The following is a 23,802-nucleotide window of genomic DNA, read 5'->3' on the forward strand; positions in this document are numbered from 1 at the left end:
TGACATTTCCTGACCCATAATCCAGTGGGTTTACAGTAATACATTGTTTACACTAGCCAGCAAATCAGATTACAGGACAAATCTCTAAAATGGATGAGTTTATAAATGTGCAATTGATTATGATGGCGGTGGCTTTTTTCATCTATACTGTTTATGTGTTATTATTTATACTTTAATACTGTATAACATTTATACAAATTGGATAATAGAAGATTGGAGAAAACATTGGCTGGTCTGATGAGTCTTGATTTCTGCTGCAACGTTCAGATGGTAGGGTCAGAATTTGGCATCAACAACATGAAAACATAGATCTATTCTACCTTGTATCAATGGTTCAGGTTGGTGGTGGTGTAATGGTGTGGGGGATATTTTCTTGGCACAATTTGGGCTCATTAGTACCAATTGAGCATCGCGTTAATGCCACAGCTGACCTGAGTATTGTTGCTGGCCATGTCCATCCCTTTATGACTACAGTGTGCTTGTCTTCTGATGGCTACTTCCAGTAGGTAAACGCACCATGTCATAAAGCGCAAATCATCTCAGACTGGTTTCTTAAACATGACAATGAGTTCACTATACCCAAATGGCCTCCACAGTCACCAAATCTCAGTCCATTAGAGCACCTTTGGGATGTGATGGAACTTGAGATTCACATCATGGATGTGCAGCCGACAGATCTGCAGCAACTGTGTGATGCTGTCATGTGAGCATGCAAATCTCTGAGGAGTATTTCCAGTCTCTTGTTGAATCTATGCCACAAAGAATTAAGGCAGTTCTGAAGGCAAAAGGGGGTCCAGCTTAGTACTCGTTCGGTGTACCTAACAAAGTGGCCAGTGAGTATATGTTATTATACTGGGGGTGTATGCGAGTATATGTGGGGGTCTGTTGTATGTTTTATGGTGAAAACTTGTGTACATGGAACTTGGCTTGTGTTAAGGCACCTTGCTGCAATTTTAGTTTCCCCATAGGAAAATAAATTTAAGTCTGAATTTGTGATATGTGGACCGCAAACCCCTAAACCCTGGACTGCAAAACTGTCTTATGGCTATATTTTTTGCAGTTGCTAAAAAATGCGTTGAATAAGTCAGAATGATTGATTTTTCTTTTATGCTAAAAATCATTAAAACAATAACTAAAGACCATGTTCAGTGAAGATTTAAATTTCCCTACTGTAAATATGTCAAAACTCAATTTATGATTAGTAACATTCATCGCTAAGGGCTTATTTTGGACAATTTGAAGGCAGTTTTCTCAGTATTTGAGTTTTTTGAAAGCTCAGATTCCAGATTTTCAAATAGTTTTAAATTCGCTTTGTAAATCTTGTCATATCCGAACAAACCAAACGTCAATGAAAAGCTTCAGTTTTTCATTTACTGTTAAAGTCAGAATTATTAGCCCTCCTAAATTATCACCAACCCTCCTCCCCCCCCCCCCCCCCCCCCCCCCTGAAAATTTTTTTTCTCTTAATTTCTAAACACTAAAAGTTTTAATAACTCATTTCTAATTTGTTTTATCTTTGTCATGATGACAGTAGATAATATTTTACTACGTATTTTTCAAGACACTTCTATACAGCTTAAAGTGTCATTTAAAGGCTTAACTAGGTTAATTACAGTAGGGAAGTTAGGCTATTTGGTCAAGCCATTGTTTTACAGCGGTTTGTTCTGTAGACTCAGGGTTTCCAAACTTTTCGACCGCAAAAATAATGCCAGTGACTCGCAACCCCCAATATCCTCTGAGATGGTTATAAATATACAAACTCTGCATGCAGTGGCGCACACACACCATTAGGCCCATGCCTATTCTTTGTTTAATTTTTTTTATGTATGTGAGTGCTGTAAATGTGTCAAAGTTTAACCTGGTGCCATAAAATCTGCTGCATCTGACACTATTCCTGTGTCTCTAATAATGCAATCACCCCAAGGGTCACAATCAAACAGAAAAAAAGAAAGGCTGTAACTATAGGCTACAAAATCTTCAGTAGGTTATGGATTCAGCAGGTTATGGTTTATTAATGAAAAATTTGACTTTTAGAAATCACCAAGTGACCTTCTTTTTTGTCCCATGACTCCCCCGGGAGGTCCCGACCCCACTTTGGGAACCACTGCTGTAGACAATCAAAATAAATATTGCTTCTTTTATATTATTTAAAATAAAACACATAAGACTTTATTCGAAAGAAAAAAATATTATAGAAATACTGTGAAAAATTCATTGCTTAATGTTATTTGGAGAAATATTTAAAAAAAAATAATAATAAAATTCACAGGAGGGCTAATCCTTTGCTCTTCATCTTTAAATCTGTAAATGTATGACTGGTTTTGTGGTCACATATTATGTTTTTCTTATATGATTTGCTGCTTAACGTTGATTGTCCATTTTTTTTGCAGGTTCTGTGGAGGTGAAGAATGCAGACAGGAGGTCTTTTCATACGATGCTGTAAAACCAAAACATAATCGAGCACAATCACCGCAGAAGAAAGAGGATTCTGATTAGCGAATAGAAACAAAGGGAAGTGACAATGGGGCGAAAGAAGATCCAGATTACCCGCATAATGGAGGAGAGAAACAGACAGGTGAGATGAGGACATCTGCTTCACAAATACAGACTGGAATATGTAACGGTGAAACATTTAGCATTCATTTTCCTTTCGGCTTAGTCCCTTTATTAATCTGGTGTTGCCACGGCGGAATAAACCACCAGAATCACACACATACACTACGGACAATTTAGCTTACCCAATTCACCTACAGCGCATGTCTTTGGACTTGTGGGGGAAACCGGAGCACCCGGAGGAAACCCACGTGAACACGTGGAGAACATGCAAACTCCACACAGAAACACCAACTGACCCAGCCGAGACTTGAACCAGCGACCTTCTTGCTGTGAGGCGAACATGCTACCCACTGGGCCACCGTGCAGCCCTAGCTGGATTATTGGTAATAAATTATTAATGTTTGAACTGCATATGTGGATTATTTGGAAGCTGGTCTTTGTCCTATCACATGTGGGGGAAACGAGCAACCGAAGGAAACCCACGCGAACACTGGGAGAACATGCAAACTCCACACAAAAACGCCAATTGACCCTGCCGGGACTCGAACCAGCAATCTTTTATGCTGTATGGCGTTTGTGTTACCCACTGCGCCACTGTGCTGCCCGCTATGCCATCATAAATAGTGAAAATAATCCATTGAAGAAGGCTTTAAGGACCAAGCGGAATCCTCTGTTGGCTGTCGCTTTGGTGTGACTTCAGCTAATCAGTTTTGGCCAATGCTAACAAGTCTTGGACCTTATTCTTGAAACAAAAAATGACTAATGAAAAGGTGTGAAGCACCAAAAGTGACCAATATTAAAATGAATTTGAATAATAGCTTGGCTATTGTTGTTATCCGTGAATTTTAAAATATACCTTTTTGATTATGATGACCATCCGACAAGCTATTTTAGCTAAAATAGTGCTTAAAATGTCACTAAAATAGTATTTAATTATAGATATTTAAATCTCAGAATTAAATAGTAGCCTAAATGAGGCCTATAACTGCAAAAAGGTCCACTTTTTGAGAGAAAAAAAAACCCCCACCCCTTTCATCAGGCTGGCGATGGGCCTGGTAGAGTAAACACATCTGTTGTAAATATTGTTCAATTGAGTAAAAAGTGGAGTACTCATGAGTAGTGAGCATTTAGTAATACACAGTGAAAAGCTAATGCATTTGCATGTTATTCGTGATTGTGTGTGTAAACATAACATTCTATTTATTTAGTTATTGCTAAAGACTATTTGGTTTGTCATGCAGTAGACATCAGCCATCTTCTCATCAGTGACATGCAGTCTAAACAGTCTCGTTGTCATTGTGTGTAAAGATTTTGGACATCGTTTTGTAAACCCCTTTAATGCTTTAATACATTTTTAATGCATAAGCATTCACAGCCTTTGCTCAATACTTTGTTGATGCACCTTTGGCAGCACACTGCAAAAAAATATTTTCTTACTAAGATTTTTTGTCTTGATTCTAGTCCAGATATCTACAAATTCTTAAATCAAAAAGAATTTTCTAGACAAGCAAAACATATAGTCTTGTTTTAAGAAATAATATGCCAAAATTAAGTGAGTTTTTCCTTAAAACTAGCAAAATAATCTAACAACGGGGAGAGCAAAATAATCTTGTCAAAAGGAAAAATAAGATTATCTTGCTTATTTTAAGAAAAAACTCAATTAATTTAGGCATATTATTTCTTAAAATAAAACTATATGTTTTGCTTGCCTAGAAAATTCTTTTTGATTTAAGACTTTTTAGATATCTAGACTAGAAACAAGACGAAAAAATCCAAGTAAGAAAATATTTTTATTTTATATTATATTTTCGATATTTTGATTAAAAAACACGAAAAATCTAAGTAAGAAAAGCATTTTTTGCAGTGCAGCTTCAAGTCTTTTTGGAATTTGATGCCACAGGCTTGGCACACCTGTCTTACGGAGTTTCTTTTTTTGTTCAATAGGATTTAGGTCTGGGCTCTGGCTGGGCCACTCAAGGACATTCACCAAACAGTATTGAGGCAGTTTGGCATGATGATGTGATTTACTTTCTACGTGCGATTTGATTGGACAGGAATCACAGGACAGATTTTTCTACTCAGCCAATCCTCATAGACAAGAAAAAATTAAGTAGTGACTGCAGGTTGAAGTAAAATAACCAATGCAACACTAAAAATGAAAGTACAAATACACATTTTTAAAACTACTTCGTAAATTACAATTCCTCAATTACAGTAATTTAAGTATTTGTAATTTGTTACTGTACACCACTAGTGCCAGTATTAGCGGAGAATGCTGTAGAGCAGTGGTAACGTCCCACATCTTCCTTCATTCCTAACATACATGGCTTACATCTGCTGAAATGAGCTCCTTGGTGTGTTTATTGAATGTGTTGGTCAGACAGTGTGTCTGAAGGCCGCTTCTCCTCCACACTGGAGCTCTTGTACAGTTGGTGTGGTAGCAGTAATTAGAGCAGTTCAGGGCTCCACATCTCTCATTAGGAAACTGGTCAGTCTGAGACGGCTCTCTCTCTGCCCCGATGGCCATCACTCACTGCTAAACCACAGAGACAAGCCTGAATGTACCCAGTCTAAATTTAAAATACCAACCAGCACCACAAACTCTATCTAGTCTGGGCGCTCTTGTTCGCTGGAGTATTTTTGGTACAGAAAGCCTTTTTTGATCAGACATTTGCGCTGGTTTACTTAATGACACACTGTATGTTGGAGTACAGTATACATCTGCAGTCAGAATTATTAGCCCCCTTGTATATTTACTCCCAGTTTTTGTTTAAAGGAGAGAAGATTTTTTTCAACACATTTCTAAACATAATAGTTTTAATAACTCATTTCTAATAACTGATTTATTTTATCTTTGTTATGATGACATTAAATTATATTTTATAGATATTTTTCAAGACACTTCTATACAGCTTAAAGTGACATTTAAAGGCTTAACTAATTAGGCAAGTTAGGGTAATTAGGCAAGTCATGTTAAACAGTGGTTTAATCTGTAGACAATAAAAAAAATTGTGCTTAAAAGTGCCGTATGTACGTTTTTGACTATTCTAAAGCTTAAAAATATCATAATATGTTTGCAGATAATTAGGAAACATGCTAGGTGAACTTTGCCGAAGTCAGATATTCTGCTTTAAATGTGTGCTTTCCGTGGTGGAAAGTCTGTCTTTGTTTTGGTTCTTTTAACCCATCCAATGACAGTTTAGCCAATTATATTTCAGCATGCCGGGGTGACTTGGTGGAAAACTGCATATTTCATTTATTCATTCTGAAAGTCTCTCACAGCATGCACTCGTGACTGAAATGCGACCTCTGGTGGACAGTAGCAGACTCTGAAATGACACGCAGATTCAAAGTTCCACATGAGGTTATTAATTAGCCAATAATATAAATCTTACTAATGTGAACATTAGGTGAGCAGGTTAAATTGTAACCCCGTGTCCTAACAACACTTTACGTGATGAGATACGCAGTGATGAGCAATTTGTTTGTTTGCATCAGACAAAACTCGACAGAAATTGAAATGCAGCCATTCAGAAGCACAGATGCACTCACTCACGAAATGGTAAGGTTTACAATCTAATTCATACATATTAAACCTCTTTAATATTATAGATGCTGAATCACTAATGGGTGTTCTGAGTCACAGTAATGAAGTTTAAATGGTTTATTTTATTTTCAAGATCTGCTGCTGTAAAATGGCATTCAAACTCACATTGTTAGCATTAATTAAAGCACATGAGATGTACCTGAGGTGATCATTGTCAGTGTATCCTGTTGTTCAGCTGCAATAGAAGCCATTTCTAATATATCAATTTGATATGTTACTTTAAAAAAAAAAACTAATTTTAATATTGAAAATATTCTTTCTATCGTGTGTCATTGCTTTTATTTACAACGTGATCATCAGACTTGATCTTTTCTGGCAACCTGTGCTTTGTTTTTGTCTTGATCCAGGATTGCAATACCTCGTTCAACCACTGGGTATGAAGCTTACATACTGACCTTAAAAATGGAGAAAAAAAAATTAAAGCTGCTTTTATTCTAGCCGAAATTTAAACAAATAAGATTTTCTCCAGAAGAAAAAATATTATAAGAAATACTGTGAAAAATGTCTTTGCTCTGTTAAGCATCATTTGGGTAATACATAAAAAAAACAATTAATATTATGCTTATAGTGCTAATAGTTTGCACTTCAACTGTATATATTTATCTATTTACTGTAAACCAGTAATTGATTGTAGGATTAGCTTTAAAAAGAAAATACGGTCACACTTTATTTTAAGGTAAATTCTCACTATTAAGTATGACTTTGCTCAATAAACTACTAATTTGCTGCTTATTAATAGTTACGAGACAATTAATTTTAACAGATTTTTTTTGGTAACTTACCAGTGACAAGTCAAATCTCATTTCAGTATTAGTAGAGTAATATTAGATAATTATGTTAGGGCAAGATTTTGTTTAGGGTTAGTAGAACACAGTGCACCTGGAAAGTATTTATAGCGCTTCACTTTTTACACATTTTTTATGTTACCTTATTCCAAAATGGATTCCGTTCATTTATTTCCTCAAAATTCTACACACAATACCCCATAATGACAATGTGAACAAAGAGTTTTTGAAATTGTTGCAAATTTATTAAATATAAAACCCTGAAAAATCACATTTACGTCATTGTTCACAGCCTTTGCTCAATACTTTGTTGATGCACTTTTTTTACAGCCTCAAGTCTTTCTGAATATGATGCTGCAAGCTTGGCACACCTTTCTTTGGGAGTTTTTGCCCATTCCTCTTTGCAGTACCTCTCAAGCTCTATCAGGTTGGATGGGAAGCGACGGTGTACAGTCATTTTCAGATCTCTCCAGAGATGTCCTATAGGATTTAGGTCTGGGCTTTGGCTGGGCCACTTTTCAAATCAAGTCCGATCAACTGAATTTAACACAAGTGAACTCCAATGAAGCTGCTGAAACATCTTAAGAATGAAGCTGCGGTCACACAGCTGAGTGCGGAGTTTGAGCATGTGAAATTCTGTTGTACGGCACTGTGTAAAGGAACGGGATTAAACCAGATGAATAGACATTTAAAAAAGCGAGCGATTGGTCCATATTTAAAATTTCTGTCCAGAGAGGTCATGCTTTGATTCTCAATTGGTCTCATGCTGTCACGTGATACGGTTTCGCAGGTCAGAGTTCACTCAACGCAGCGAACTGTGAACTTGTCGCACGAGCTTGCGTTTCCAGTCTGACAGATTATTGTGTGTGTTTTTGCAGCTTTGTAAAAATATCTGTAGGTTAGCAGTTTTTCGTATTTTGTGATTCATTATTTTCCCCCTTTTTATGCTTTTGAGTCGCATCATGGGATCTTGATCTTTCTTACAACAACTTTTAACCTTAAAAAGTTGGAAAAGGGTGATTTTCATTCCCATTTTTAATAGTTTAAAGTGATATATTGCCTGTGATGGTGTTATATATTGTGCTACAAAACCCTTGTAATAAACTGCCTGTACATTTTCTCTTATTTTACAGACTTAATTCTCTCTGTATATAATTTCTTTTACGTTATAATATTTCAAACTTCTAAAATGTCAATAAAAGTCACTTAGTTAAGCTTTAGAGTTGACTTTTCAACATTTAAAGTCAACAAAGCAAAGGTCAACATCCCATTATACAATTCACAATCGTAAATAAACAGAAAACACTTGTGAATCACAGATATTAACAAGTATTTTTATACAGAAGTGGCAGATATATTCATCGCATAGTCTACTAATGACTGCTAGTTGATGTGTCATTTCAGCATTACATGTAGTGAACATAATGTCTAAAAGGGAACCATTCAAATGAAGTCTTATAATTCAAAGTCCTGCCTCTTTAAGAGTCTCTGGAACCACATTTAGGCATTTCAAATGTGTTTTTGCACTGTGACATTGGCGATAAACACACTCTGTGTTTCGTGCGCTGCTGTAAGGATCTGGCCCTCAGCTGTGAAGTGGCAACAAGCTCGAGATTCCTCAGAGAGGGCGATAATTGGCAGGAAACATGAGAAGATCTGGCAACCCTGACAGCTGACAGCATCTGACAGTGGTGAAGAATGACTTGTTCTCATGCTATTAATGAGCACACGCTTAGGGAAAAAACAATACAGTACCAAAACACTTTTTTTCAAGTGTGTTAAAAGCTTGGAGATGCATTTATTCTGTTTTTTCGACAGTTTGATGTGAGACATTTAAATGGGTTTCTGTTGGTGTTGTTATTAGAAATACAATATCAATGTGATGATGAAATGATGCAATAATTAAGCAGACCCTTCATCCAAAACAACTTGCAACAAATGCAGAGAGTATAAGTAATCAAAGCAACAAAAGAACAAAAGTGTGTGAATAATATGATGATTCCTCATTAGTCTAATGCAGCAAACATTTTAAAAATATATTGGAGGTAATAAGAAAATTAAATAGATACTGATGTTAGGAGGCCAGATTTGTTAACTTAAATTTAATTAAATTTAATTAAATTAAAAGGGGAAAAACAAAAAAAAAATAAATAAATAAAATAAAATAATTATAGAAGGGAAAAATAATAATAATAAATTTAAAAAGGAAAAAATTAAGTTAAAATGAAAAAGCGAAAATTGTAATTAAATTACATCAAATTAATTTGAATTGAAAGAGAAAAGGTAAAAGAAATATTAAATTAAATTAAAAATAAAAAAATTTATTAAATAAAAAGGGAAAATTCAATTAAATTTAAAAAAGGGGGAAAACCAAATAAAATTAAAGGGGAGAAATTTTAATTAAATAAAAAAGAAAAAAATTATAATAAATTAAAAATGGGAAATATTTTTTAAAAAATTAAAAAGGGAAAATTGAATTAAAAAGGGAAATTTTTGAATTAAAACTAATTGAAATTTAAAAAGGGAAAATTAAATTAAAAAGGGAAACTTTTAATTAAGATTAAATTAAATTAATCTTTTTCCTTTTTTAAATTTCCACAAAGTTTAAGGTGTCAGAAAGAACACACACACACACACACACACACACACACACACACACACACACACACACACACACACACATATATATATATATATATATATATATATATATATATATATATATATATATATATATGAGTAAAATCACATGAGTAGCAGTGTGCTATGGTTGTTTATCAGCACTGGTGGGAGGCGTGTGTTGGCACGAGGCCGCAGGCCTCTGTTTATACAACAGTTCGACAGCACAATCTTGTACATAAAATAAAAAAATCAAACAGGGAGAGTCTAAAACTCTTTTGTATTAGGAACTACTTTCTTCCACCATTCATTCACATCTGCAGCTGACTAATTCACCACCGTATATAGCTAGAGCTAGTATTTGAATGATTCTCTATAGCATAATGTGAAGTGGCGCTTCTGGTGTGTGACCCCCCTTAAGGTGATGACAAAAGAGCAATTTTTGCTCACATTTTAAGATTATAAGGCTGAACGTGACATGATATGCCATCCATTCACAGAGATTTCTCACCAGACTGCTGTTGTGTTTGCGATAAGAAGGGACAAGGCTGAATCCAGCTTCTTATTAGCAGCTTCTTATTGACTTTATCTGGTCCACCTTAAAAACCACAAGGCTTCCGTTTTTCAGCTTTTTATTCGCGCTCAAGAGAACACACTGAGCAAAGGGCTTATTATGCGGTTCTGACGCCATCTTGTGGATAGAAAACGTCATCCGTCTTTGGCTGCCGACGAGCTCTCAGAAATTGTAAATATTTAAAAATAGGCACTATTCTTACAAATAAACTGCATAGTTGCAATCTAAACAACTAGATTCTCGACTAAAAAAGCCTCAAAAGTACATTTTGTTGTCTAACAACATAATATTTATCAAACTGTAGCATCTCTGCTTGTTGCTTGCTGTATGTGGGCGGAGTATTACACAGAGGTGAAGGGTGAAGAGTCCTTTGTGTGATGTTACTGGCAAAATATCGCACAGCCATCAGCCAATCAGATTCAAGTAACAGACAGAACTGTTGTTTAAATATTTATAGATAGAAATTCAAGAAATGTGCATTTATTCTGACCTAAATTAGCTCAGTGGTTAAGAATAGTTATTATCAGCTGAGGATCATCTCCAGACTCAAATCCATTCTTTCCTTTCAAGATCTGGAAAAGGTCATACATGCTTTTATCACGTCCCGCCTAGACTATTGCAATTCTCTATATGTTGGTCTCCCCCAATCCTCATTGGCACGGTTGCAGTTGGTTCAAAATGCGGCAGCTAGACTTTTAACAGACACCAAAAAACATGCTCATATCTCACCAGTTTTAGCATCCCTTCATTGGCTTCCTGTTAATTTTAGAATTCAGTTCAAGATTTTACTTATTGTTTTTAAAGCACTGAATGGGCAAGCACCTTCTTATATATCAGAGCTTATTAACTTACAGTCAACTCCTCGGTCTCTTAGGTCCTCAAATAAAATTTTACTTCAAGTTCCTCGGTCACGACTTAAACTGAAAGGGGATAGAGCCTTTGCAGTCGCTGCTCCTCGTTTGTGGAACCAGCTACCACCGGATATTACAAGTGCTTCTTCTCTCTCTATTTTTAAGTCCAGACTTAAGACACATTTTTATTCTATTGCATTCCCAGGCTTTTAATCTTTATTGTGGTTGTTGCTGTAATACTTTTATTCCTATTATTACTTTTATTGTTATCTTTTACTCTTTTATCTTTTTACTCTTTTTTTGTGCTATGGTTTTGTTCAGCACTTTGGTCAGTGCCAAACTGAAGTAAATGTGCTTTATAAATAAACTTTACTTACTTACTTACTTACTAGGCAGCATTTATTTAATCAAAAATGCAATAAACACTGTATTTTTGTAAAATATTATTAAAAATGTAAAAGAATTTCTTCTGTTTCAATATACAGCAAAGCTGAATTTCACCATTGTTACCCCATGATTACTTGGGGACTGTAAAAAAGCCATTGTTCAGTTTATGCACATTTAAAATAGGTGTTGTATGAAGATTATTTTATATCTCATTTAGAAGAAAAGGTGTGGCATATTTAGTGAGTTGCGCCACCGGGAATCAGTTCAGTTAGGAATCAACCAAATCAAGCCAGCGTTCGCGAATCAGTTCAGATCAGTTCAAGTCAACCGAATGAAAAAAACGAAAGTGAATCAGTTCAGGAATGGCGATGTGAAAGCGGAGGTCCTACAATCTCATCTTTTACGGCGTAAAACAGTAAACTATCCACTCGCTCTGTAGCACCTTCACTTTGTGAACTGCAGAAGGGTGTATGATAATCTGGATTGACAGCGGATGGTTTTTAATAACGCTTATAGACGGTGCCGAAGTCTCGCTCGTGACGATCCTTGCAAGTGCGTCAATGAGAAACGTGAGTGTCACTCGACAGTACCTTATATTATATTAATATGATTGTCAGTTACTTGTGTTTAATTGATGTACAACTGCTGCATTGTTGATTGTAATGTTTGAGTATTTAATTGCCCACATTACTATTATCTACATGCATATTGTATGGCTATGACTCAGCACATTTGTAGTGCTGCTGGTGTCCATCATACGATGATTCCAATTATTACTGATCACATTAATTTGTTCATTATAGAACCACACATGTGCAAGAGTCGTATGAAGCAGTATCATAATTATTCAGCAACATCCAGTACCGGCTGAAATTCTTGCCCTTCTCATCGCGGGAGGATTCATTGTGCACCAACGGCCCTGAGACTGTAGCTAAAAGACCAGCTTCATTCAACCTCCTGGTATCTGAACGTGTAGAAAGGACTTTTTATAATAGTTTTCTTTCTTATTGATTTGTAAGCAATCAGCATTATTCTTTACATACTATTGTGAACCTTTTATTTCATTATTATTTGCGCAGGCCTACGCTCTTTTGATGTATGTTTTTGTTTCATTTAAATAATATTGTTATTTAAGAATTAATATATCCTATTTGAGTAAACACCTACAATTTAGTACGTCTGTGTTTTTTCTTTCATGGTTATTGGACATTAATAGTGTTAATATACATACTGAGACGATTGGCACCGTAACAGTTACCAGTGCAACCCAGTTCTTCATAACATTTTATGGTCCTTCGAGCCGGAGGCACAACCGTCTCAGTAACGATGTCCAAACCAGGAGAGAAAATGTTAGATAGTGACGTAGTTCGCCCACGTAGAATTACTAGACCGCCTTCATATCTTCAAGATTATGAGTTTGGTTTAGCTCAGACACAGCATACATTCGCAAACGAGCATGCTAGTGCAGTAAGAAATACTGATGTTATCTCTTTCATCCACGAAATGAGAGAAGAGAGCAAGCAGCTGAGGCAAGATGTGCAACGAATTTCAGAAATAATCACTAATTTACCTGTGTTAGATACACCACAGGTTTCGCCATCCTTACAGCCATCTCCTGATGCGGAGTTTGACAGATCTGCTATTCCAATGGCTGCTAGGAGGATGTCTCCCCCTCATTATGAGCAAAGTTCTGATCAACCCGAACTGCCCCCACCAGTGCCTCCAAGAGATGAGTCACTGCATGTGTATAACGATAGCCGACAAGACCTCATTGAAGATCTCATACATCGTCTAAAGGAAACAGGACGACTGAGTGGTGCTCCAATACATTCAGGTCAGGCAACACCTCAATATGCGGAGCCCCCCATGGTAGAGAGGAAACTTATGCCATATGCAATTGATCGTCATAATCAGTCTACTCCATCTAATCGGCTATATGATGAATCTAACCCATTACCCAATCACTTTCGTCAACCCCCTCGAGATCCATGTCATCCTCCTGCTGACCCATATAAATATAATTCGCATTCAGAGTACAAGCCTGCCAGAAATCTTAGTGATCCACGTTATGGGCATTTAACTCAAACTTCCCACAAACCAGTCATGCTTGAACATTCTGGTCCTTATTTTCAACGAGAACGGAGAAATAATCACTATCCTGATAATGAACGATTCTATTCAACTGATATGCCATATCCAACCTTGCACCAAGAGCCTAATCTTCCTTACCAGTCTATGTCAGTCCAGTATCGTGGGCCTACACCCACCATCCCAGATTTTATACATGATGATCCGCGAGAGTTTAATCGACTTAAACTTGCTTTAGACAACGTTTTGCCTGAAGACGCATCTGAATCATTCAAGTTTCAAATACTCATGGATCATTTGAAATTAGAAGATGCCTTGCTCATTGCAGATTCTTACAGTCATGGTCCTTCTCCCTTTAGTGACACTATGCGAGCACTTATAGACATGTATGGGCAACCACACCAGCTGGCACTGCAGCGAATATCCAGTTTGATGGATGGGCCCAATATCAGAAGTGGAGATGTCAGAGCCTTCAAAGGATTTGCTCTTCGTGTTCGTGCTTTAGTAGGGATGTTGAATCAGTTGGGTAGTCCAGGATGGACCGAGCTGAAATGCGGTTCTCATGTATCACGCCTCTTAACAAAGTTGCCTTATGATCTGAGAGCCAACTTTAAGAGATTTATCAACCCACTGCAGACTCCCATCCCTACACTGCTTGATTTAGCTGACTGGCTTGAATATGAGGTACGTGTGCAGGTAGAGGGAACACGATACACTACCTTTCTTGATCGAGAGAAGTTTGGTCTACACAAGGATAAGAGGCCAGGATTTCCTGCTCGAAAGCCAACTACTATCCTACATGGGAGAGACCAGAAGGAAGTATTAACAGGAAACTTTGGTACAGGGTCAGTACCTTCAGGAAAAACACAGGAGAAGCCCAAGAAGTATTGTCCCTTTTGTGATACCATCAATCATTATATGAATCAGTGCTCAAACTTTAAGCTCCTGACTAAGCAACAGGTCGAGAATTGGATTAAAATGGGTCACCGATGCTGGAGATGTGGCCGAAGTCATCCAACCTCAAAGTGTACTCTAAAGGCGAAATGTAAACAATGCGAAAGGAGACATCTTGAAGTGCTGCATGATGTTAATACCAACTCTGATTCAAGCAGGACATGCAACATCAGAGAGTCACATAGTAGCACAGATCCAGTAAGTTCTACTTCTCAGACCTTGTATCTGGACCGACCCACAAGCGGAAAGCAAGTGCTACTTAAATTGAGTCGGGTTGTGATTCGTAATGGGGACAGGTCACTAGAGACCTATGCGGTGCTGGATGATGGATTAGAGCGAACGATTTTATTGCATGAGGCTGCTCAGCGTTTAGGCCTTCAAGGAACAATTGAGGACTTAGCGCTTCGTACAGTGAGACAGGAGGTACACACCATTCGTGGAAATTCAGTGTCCTTCACAATCGCTCCTGCTTCACAACCTGACAGATCATTTCAAGTTTTTGGAGCCTTTACTGCAAAAGGGTTGGGGTTAGTCAAACATACTTATCCCATCACTGAATTGCAGCAGAAACATGGCTATCTCAGAGATCTGCCTCTACATGCAATCAATCAGGCACAGCCATTAGTGCTTATTGGTTCTGACTACCCACATCTGATAACACCTGTGGAACCTGTGATATTGGGGTCTAAAGGAGGACCGGCAGCAGTACATACGAGACTTGGATGGACATTGCAAGGTCCATCAAGGATCCTTTGTTCTCAGCTCCAACCACAGGAATGTTTCTTTGTTTCTTGTGCAAAACCAGACTCAGAACTATTCAACCAAGTGGAGAACTTGTGGAAACTGGATATTCTGCCCTATCGCTCTGATAAGGTTGTGACACGCTCACGTCAAGATGCTGAGGCCATTCGGATTCTGGAGGAAAAAACAGTCAGAATTAATGTGGAGGGAGTCAAAAGATACGCAACCCCACTACTCTGGAAAGAGTCACTCCCACCATTGAATGCACCCAAAGAAGCTGTTCTACCTCTGCTACGTAGTGCAGAAAAACGACTGTCTAAAGAGCCCAAATTGACCAATATCTATAATACTGAAATCCAAAAGTTACAGCAAGCAGGATACATCACTTTACCAACAACAGAGGAGTGTGGTTTGAGCTCTCATTCATGGTATATACCTCATCATATCGTCCATCACAATGGAAAGAACCGCATAGTATTTAACTGCTCCTTTGAATACCAAGGTCAATCACTGAATGAGAACCTACTACCTGGGCCTACTCTTGGGCCAAGTTTGTTGGGAGTACTACTTCGCTTCCGGGAGCATCCAATTGCTGTTTGTAGTGATGTGAGAGGCATGTTTCATCAAGTTCGCCTCCTTGATGAAGACAAACCCTTTCTCAAATTCCTATGGCGTGATGGCATTACGTCTGAGCCTCCAACCATCTATCAATGGGCAGTCTTACCTTTCGGAACCACCTGCAGTCCCTGCTGTGCTGTTTTCGCCCTTCAGTCACATGCAGGAATCCTTGAGTCCACAGATGATGTGCGGCAAACTGTTGAACGTAATTTCTACGTAGACAACTGTCTTAAAAGCATCTCAGATGTGGAACAGGCCAAGCAGCTAGTAAACAGATTACAAAATCATCTATCGGAGGGTGGTTTCGAGTTGCGACAATGGGCCAGTAATGATCCTACGGTCATTGACCATTTTCCATCTGAGCTGAAGTCAAAGGGCAGCGAGATCTGGCTCAGCCAAGGTACAACTAACCCTCTGGAACAAACCCTTGGACTAATATGGAACTGCCAATCTGATACCTTAGCATACAAACCATTCCAAGAGGATAAAGGAGAAATCACCATGCGCAAGATTTACCGCACACTTGCAAAGCAATACGACCCCTTAGGGTATCTGATTCCCTTCACTACAAGGGCAAAGATCATTGTACAATTGCTCTGGAACAAGAAAAGAGGCTGGGATGACCCCTGTCTGCCAGCTGATCTGCTAGCTGCATGGGAAGAATGGGAAAATGAGCTTCCCCATTTAGCTCAGATCACCTTACCACGGTGCTACAGTGGTATTGTTCAGCAGCCAATCAAACATCGCAGTGTTCACATTTTCTGCGATGCTTCAGAGAGAGCCTATGGCTCAGTAGCATACTTGAGTACTGAAGATGATCAGCAGAACACACAGATAGCTTTCCTAGCAGCAAGATCCAGAGTGGCTCCGAAGAGACAACTCTCCATTGCACGCTTAGAGCTATGTGGGGCTCTGACGGGAGCACAGCTAGGTGCCGTCTTGAAGAGAGAACTGACGCAAGAGATCCACCACTTTGTATATTGGACTGACTCTACCACAGTTCTAGCTTGGCTGCAGTCTGATTCTTGCAGGTACAAGGTGTTTGTGGGAGTCAGAGTTAGCGAAATACAAGAGTTGTCTGACCCAGGATCCTGGCATTATGTCGATTCATCGACTAATCCTGCTGATGATATTACTCGTGGTCTGACGTTGACACAATTGACCCAAGACAATCGCTGGAGGCAAGGTCCAGCCTTCTTGACACAACCAAAATGTAACTGGCCAAAGGTTCCTGAACGTCAAACCCCTGATGAAGACTCTGAGCTTAGGAAACTCACCTTCTGTGGGACACTTAATGAAACACCAGTTATTCCAGATGTTCAGCAATTCAGTAGTTATCAAGAGCTACTAGACAACACAGTGAAATCCCTTCATGGGGCGGCTGAAAAGGGACAACCACCAAATGCAAATGACTATCACGATGCAGAACTGACTCTCCTGAGACATTGTCAGATGCATGATTTCCCAAAAGAGTTTGCATTGCTCAAGGAAGGAAAGCCTGTACCAAACAGTAGTCAACTGTCAGGACTTGCACCTGAATATGACCAAGACTCCAATCTGATCAGAGTGGGCGGCAGACTTAGAAGATGTGAGAGCCTCACCAAAGATATTTTACATCCTGTCGTTTTAAATCCCACTAATCCAGTAGTTACTCTTCTTATTAAGCATTATGATGCAAAATTACTCCATTCCGGACCTGGAAGAGTGTACGCTGAGCTACGACGGAAATTTTGGATCCTAAGAGGGAGAGAGGCAGTGAAAAAGCATCAGCGCTGCTGCCCAGAATGCCAAAAGTGGAGAGGCCGACCAGTTATTCCGAAGATGTCAGATATTCCACCTTCCAGTCTTAGGTTGTTTAAACCTCCCTTTTACTCCACTGGTGTTGATTGTTTTGGCCCCCTTATGATAAAGATAGGCCGACGAACAGAGAAGAGGTGGGGTATAGTGTATAAGTGCCTTACCACTAGAGCAGTCAGTCTTGACCTTCTGGACCATATGGACACTGATTCATTTCTGTTGTCTCTGAGACGCTTTACTGCACGTCGGGGAAGACCTTATGAGCTTTTATCCGACCAAGGAACTAATTTCCGAGGAGGAAATACGGAATTGGAGGAAGCTTTCAAGGAGATGCAACCACTACTGAGAGACCAACTGGCTAAAGAACAAATCAGATTTCGCTTTAATCCTCCCAGTGCACCACACTTTGGTGGATCTTGGGAGAGAGAAGTGCGGTCTGTGAAGACAGCACTGCGGACCACCTTGGGTGCTCAAATAGTAACTGAAGAAGTCTTGAGGACTGTCTTAGTGGAGGTCGAAGGTATCTTAAATTCGAGACCACTCGGTTACGTGTCTAGTGATGTCGCGGATCCAGACCCTGTGACGCCAAATTCATTGCTCATGGGGCGGCCTGACTCCTCCCTACCTCAGGTAGTCTATCCTGAGTCGGATCTGCTCAGTCGAAAGAGATGGAGGCACAGCCAAATTCTCAGTGACCACTTTTGGAAACATTTTGTGCATGACTTCCTGCCTACATTACAAGCGCGGCAGAAGTGGAAACAAGAAAGAGATAACATCACAGTTGGAACTGTAGTCCTCATAGCTGACGAGCAATTACCCAGAGCACTTTGGCGTGTTGGTACTGTTTCATCAATCATTCCTAGCCCTGATGGTAGAGTTAGAACAGCTGTCATTAAGGTCAAGGAACACACCTACACTCGACCAGTTGCCAAATTAATCAGACTACCCGCTTTACCTCAAGATACAGATGTCATACAGTAAATATGCTGTTAGCAAATTTGACTACCAAATTTGGGGGCGGCTGTAAAAAAGCCATTGTTCAGTTTATGCACATTTAAAATAGGTGTTGTATGAAGATTATTTTATATCTCATTTAGAAGAAAAGGTGTGGCATATTTAGTGAGTTGCGCCACCGGGAATCAGTTCAGTTAGGAATCAACCAAATCAAGCCAGCGTTCGCGAATCAGTTCAGATCAGTTCAAGTCAACCGAATGAAAAAAACGAAAGTGAATCAGTTCAGGAATGGCGATGTGAAAGCGGAGGTCCTACAATCTCATCTTTTACGGCGTAAAACAGTAAACTATCCACTCGCTCTGTAGCACCTTCACTTTGTGAACTGCAGAAGGGTGTATGATAATCTGGATTGACAGCGGATGGTTTTTAATAACGCTTATAGACGGTGCCGAAGTCTCGCTCGTGACGATCCTTGCAAGTGCGTCAATGAGAAACGTGAGTGTCACTCGACAGTACCTTATATTATATTAATATGATTGTCAGTTACTTGTGTTTAATTGATGTACAACTGCTGCATTGTTGATTGTAATGTTTGAGTATTTAATTGCCCACATTACTATTATCTACATGCATATTGTATGGCTATGACTCAGCACATTTGTAGTGCTGCTGGTGTCCATCATACGATGATTCCAATTATTACTGATCACATTAATTTGTTCATTATAGAACCACACATGTGCAAGAGTCGTATGAAGCAGTATCATAATTATTCAGCAACATCCAGTACCGGCTGAAATTCCTGCCCTTCTCATCGCGGGAGGATTCATTGTGCACCAACGGCCCTGAGACTGTAGCTAAAAGACCAGCTTCATTCAACCTCCTGGTATCTGAACGTGTAGAAAGGACTTTTTATAATAGTTTTCTTTCTTATTGATTTGTAAGCAATCAGCATTATTCTTTACATACTATTGTGAACCTTTTATTTCATTATTATTTGCGCAGGCCTACGCTCTTTTGATGTATGTTTTTGTTTCATTTAAATAATATTGTTATTTAAGAATTAATATATCCTATTTGAGTAAACACCTACAATTTAGTACGTCTGTGTTTTTTCTTTCATGGTTATTGGACATTAATAGTGTTAATATACATACTGAGACGATTGGCACCGTAACAGTTACCAGTGCAACCCAGTTCTTCATAACAGGGACCCCCTCAAATATGAGATCTCAGGGGGCTTTCACATTTAATGAATTAAAATATACATGATCCTTCATAATAAAAATTTTTAGCTAACTAAAATTAATAATTTGTAATAATTTAATAAAATTTTTAATAATAATTTTTTGCAAAAAATATAGATTTTTGCGCTCAAATGTTTGGTTTAATGCAAACTCACATCATTCAATAGTGAACAGATCTAATTACCTGAACTCTAAGTTGATCTCATCTCTAAGTTGACATTTCTGTAATTTCTCCTATTGTTTTCATAGGTGACGTTCACGAAGAGGAAGTTTGGACTGATGAAGAAGGCGTATGAGCTCAGCGTTCTGTGTGATTGTGAAATAGCCCTGATTATCTTCAACAGCTCCAATAAGCTCTTCCAGTACGCCAGCACAGACATGGACAAGGTCTTGCTCAAGTACACAGAATACAACGAACCTCACGAGAGCAGAACCAACTCAGACATCGTGGAAGTAAGTGAATGGTAAAAAAATGGCCCAAAAATGTAAATATTGCTGCATAATTAAATATTATGTTAGTTATACTCTCTTTTTATAACAAACAGCCTTTTTGTTTAAGACATTATAACCAATCACACATTCCTATTGATCTCACGAACCAATAAGAGCCTTTTAGATTAGCCAGCAGTGAAAAGGCAGGAGTTTTGTTGAATGTTTGTATGTTTATTTTTGCTAGCATAAGCTTTGCTAAACTATTATAAAAAGTTTATATGTTACGTGTTTGAAGAATGGCTTTTTTAATCAAAAGTTAATTGAGTTTTAATAGAATTTTAATTAAAGGGTTTTTTTGTATAAATTAAGTATTTAACAAGCAAAAATAGGGCGGCTCAGTGGTTAGTACTGTTGCCGCACAGCAAGAAGGTCTCTGGTTTGAGTCCCGGCTGGGCCAGTTGGCATTTCTTTGTGGTGCTTGCATGTTCTCCCTGTGTTTGTGTGGATTAAATTGGCTGTATTATATGTGTGTGAATGAGTGCTTATGGATGTTTCCCAGTATAGTAGAGTTACGGCTGGAAGGGCATCCGCTGTGTAAAACATATGCTGGATAAGTTGGCGGTTCATTCCGCTGTGGCGACCCCAGATTAATAAAGGGACTAAGCCGAAGGAAAATTAATAAATGAATTAAGGTAAAATAAAAGCGAGGCTGATATATAAAAAGACACTTAAAACCCTTTTCAGGTTCAAATGTGGGTATAATAATGATGAGAAATGTAATTTCTGTCTTTGCTGCATGTTTAGGCAGCACATGAATTTCAAAAGCAGTATTAAATATATTAACTGTAAATTAACTACCAGTATTAGGGGCCGATCAAACCAAATGCACTTTTCCGTTTTAAAATAAACGTCTTTTATGTCGCAAGGCAATGACTGAATAAGCTGGGGATCGTGCGCGAGTGTTGCTTTTGATATTGGTATAATTTTAATATTTAATAATATTGTGATATTCAAGATTAGTGAGTCATACAGCACCAGATAAATCAAAACAGCAACCACAAGTCTCTCCTCCATCTTCAAAAATCTCCGTAGTTGTCTGGACAACGTAAAAACTGCTGTCACTTCAGTGGAAACCCCGCCTCTGCTTTCATTTGATTGAAGAATGAAAAAGACGCGAGTGACGTAAAGCGCTTTTTTCGCTCAGAGTTGAATTTTTACAACTGCGAGAGCACAGCCTGCAATGGCAAAAACGTGAGGAGCAGGCGGTTAAAAAGTGAGACGCGCAGGATGCAAAATGTTTGCGGCCGTTAGTAAATCATTCAAAAAATGCGGCTCTTAACGCAAAAAGCGCGTTCGGTGTGATCAGCCAACTTAGAGTGCATTTACACTTGAGCCTTTTCATTTTTAAATGGTATTTTAGGCTATGTTTACATGAGAACGCTGAAACTAAAATTGGAAAAGATTTTCCCCTTGCTTTTTAAAAGTTTCACATTTACATGACAATGTTTTCAAAACCATCCACGTTTGCACATCAGTGAAAAAACCAAACCAAAAACACTGCATCACTAATGTGATCTCACGGCAATGTGTAACATTTTGATTTATTAGCTATTTTGGATGATTTCGCACGGCCTAATTTGTACATTTTAGTTTGATTTGCTCATCCCCCAATGATGTTTGGGTTTAGGGGTGGAGTTTGGTGCCACATCTCCTTTTAAAAATCATGTATGTTCATATGACTGAACTCAATTAAATTTGTATGAATTAGCCAATAAACTGTCAAAAACGTGTAGTAGTTACTTTTCCTCTTGAGATTAGGCTGGTATTGCTTATGATTGCTTATGACACCTTGGTCCAATCCATTCAGTTCATCATTCTTTAGCACTTTTACAATGTAGATTGTGTCAAAGCAAGTTCCTGTAAATTGAAACTGTGTCAGTCCAGTTTTCAGTAGTAGTAGTAGTTTAGCTCGGTGTAGTTTAATTTTCACTGCTGAAAGTCACTGAATCCATCGATGCGCAGCTCCACAAATCCCAAACCAAGCAAGCCAGTGGTGACAGTGGTGAGGAACAAACTTTACCAATTGATGAAAGTGAAGGAAAAAACCTTGAGAGAAACCAGGCTCAGTTGGGCACGACCATTTCTCCTCTGGCCAAACTTCCTGTGCAGAACTGCAGTCTAGGCGCCGGAGGCTGGACAAACACTGGACTGCAGAAGTGTGCAGGCTGGCCCACGGGACCAATGTGGAGACTAACCTGTCTTTGGGGTCTTTCAGGAATCAGTCTCATGCTCTCCACTCCATTATGACCACCACAGCATCTACTCAGGATACGGCCTGGTCCAAAATTATGGAGACCTCTGGATAAGGAGAAACCGACCAACATAAATGTAGATGCCGTTCAAATTATAATGTGTTTTTGAAAGTGTTTCTGACTCTGGTTGCCCTAAATAATGCACACTAACAATCCTTTAGAAGATTTGGATTTCAAAAGCATTTGTGTTATATGAGTATGCTAATGCAAAGAGATGTGTCTTTAATCTCGTTTTAAACTAACAAAGTGAGTCTGCCTCCCCAACTGTGCTAGGAAGGCTGTTCCAGAGTTAAGGTGCCAGATATAAGAAAGATCTACTGCCTACAGTTGATTTTGATATTCTGGTAATAATAAATTGTCCAGAATTAATTGAGCGTATCGGATGTGAGGGGCTGTAAAACACTAGGAGCTCCCTCAAATACTGGAGAGCTAAGCCGTTTAGGGTTTTGGTAGTCAATAAAATTGTAATATTTATACAACATTTTTTAGGGAGCCAATGCAATGATGAAAGAACTGGAGTAATATGATCATATTTCTTTGTTCTAGAAAGCACTCTAGCAGCTGCATTTTGAACTAGCTGAAGTTTGTTAATTAGGCCAGCAGAGCAACCACCTAGTAACGCATTACAATTATCTAATCGAGAGGTCATGAAAGCATGAATAAGCTAATACTAACTGTATATGGCTGAAATGACAATAAATACCTAATCAACTTGACGAGCAATTGTCCAGAAGATTAGTTAGAGAGCGATTGAAAATAGCAATAACTAGCATTTGAAGGCTGAAATAGAATACTAGACAATATGACACACCGGTGTTTTGGAATATGGAAAAACTCTCAACGCTGTTTTCATCTTTTTTATATTATTTGTTTCTATTTTATTTGTCTCTTTTATTCCCGTGTATGTAAAGCCTATCTTGCTGACAGTTTTTCTGTGTCCATAAGAACTCATATATCAGACTCTGTTCATCTGTCCTGTGGTGTGCCTCAAGGTTCTGTCCTAGGCCCTCTTCTTTTTAATTTATATATGCTCCCTCTCAGCAAGATTGTTAATAGTTTTAAAGTTATATCTTACCACTGCTATGCAGATGATGTACAATTATATTTTCGTTTATCCCTGACAGGCTAGACAAACTGTCTCTCTTGCAGGATTGTTTAGTCCACATTAACATATGGATGGCAGACAATTTTCTGCAACTGAGCCCTGATAAAACTGAAATGCTGATTTTTGCTCCAGTTAGCATCACCCCGATGATCAGGCAAGTTTTTGGGGGTTTGTC

The 23,802-nt window shown here is 38.4% G+C and overlaps 1 protein-coding gene and 1 long non-coding RNA gene across 3 annotated transcripts in view; one reads left to right on the forward strand and one right to left on the reverse strand.

Annotated features, from left to right (window-relative positions):
- LOC147843062 (uncharacterized) overlaps positions 1–23,802 on the reverse strand; it is an 812,539-nt gene that overhangs the window by 18,748 nt on the left and 769,989 nt on the right. The window lies entirely within an intron of this gene.
- Positions 2,392–23,802, forward strand: part of mef2ab (myocyte enhancer factor 2ab) — a 53,372-nt gene continuing 31,961 nt past the window's right edge. For both annotated transcript variants that reach the window (XM_087260743.1, XM_087260744.1), the window contains exons 1-2: positions 2,392–2,575; positions 20,028–20,231. In XM_087260743.1, coding sequence (XP_087116869.1) covers positions 2,522–2,575; positions 20,028–20,231 — 258 coding nt within the window. In that variant the 5' untranslated portion in view covers positions 2,392–2,521. The remainder of the gene's footprint in view (positions 2,576–20,027; positions 20,232–23,802) is intronic.

The sequence above is a fragment of the Danio rerio genome, chromosome 7 (genome assembly GCF_052040795.2).
Source record: "Danio rerio strain M-AB ecotype USA chromosome 7, GRCz13ab, whole genome shotgun sequence".
NCBI lineage: Eukaryota > Metazoa > Chordata > Actinopteri > Cypriniformes > Danionidae > Danio > Danio rerio.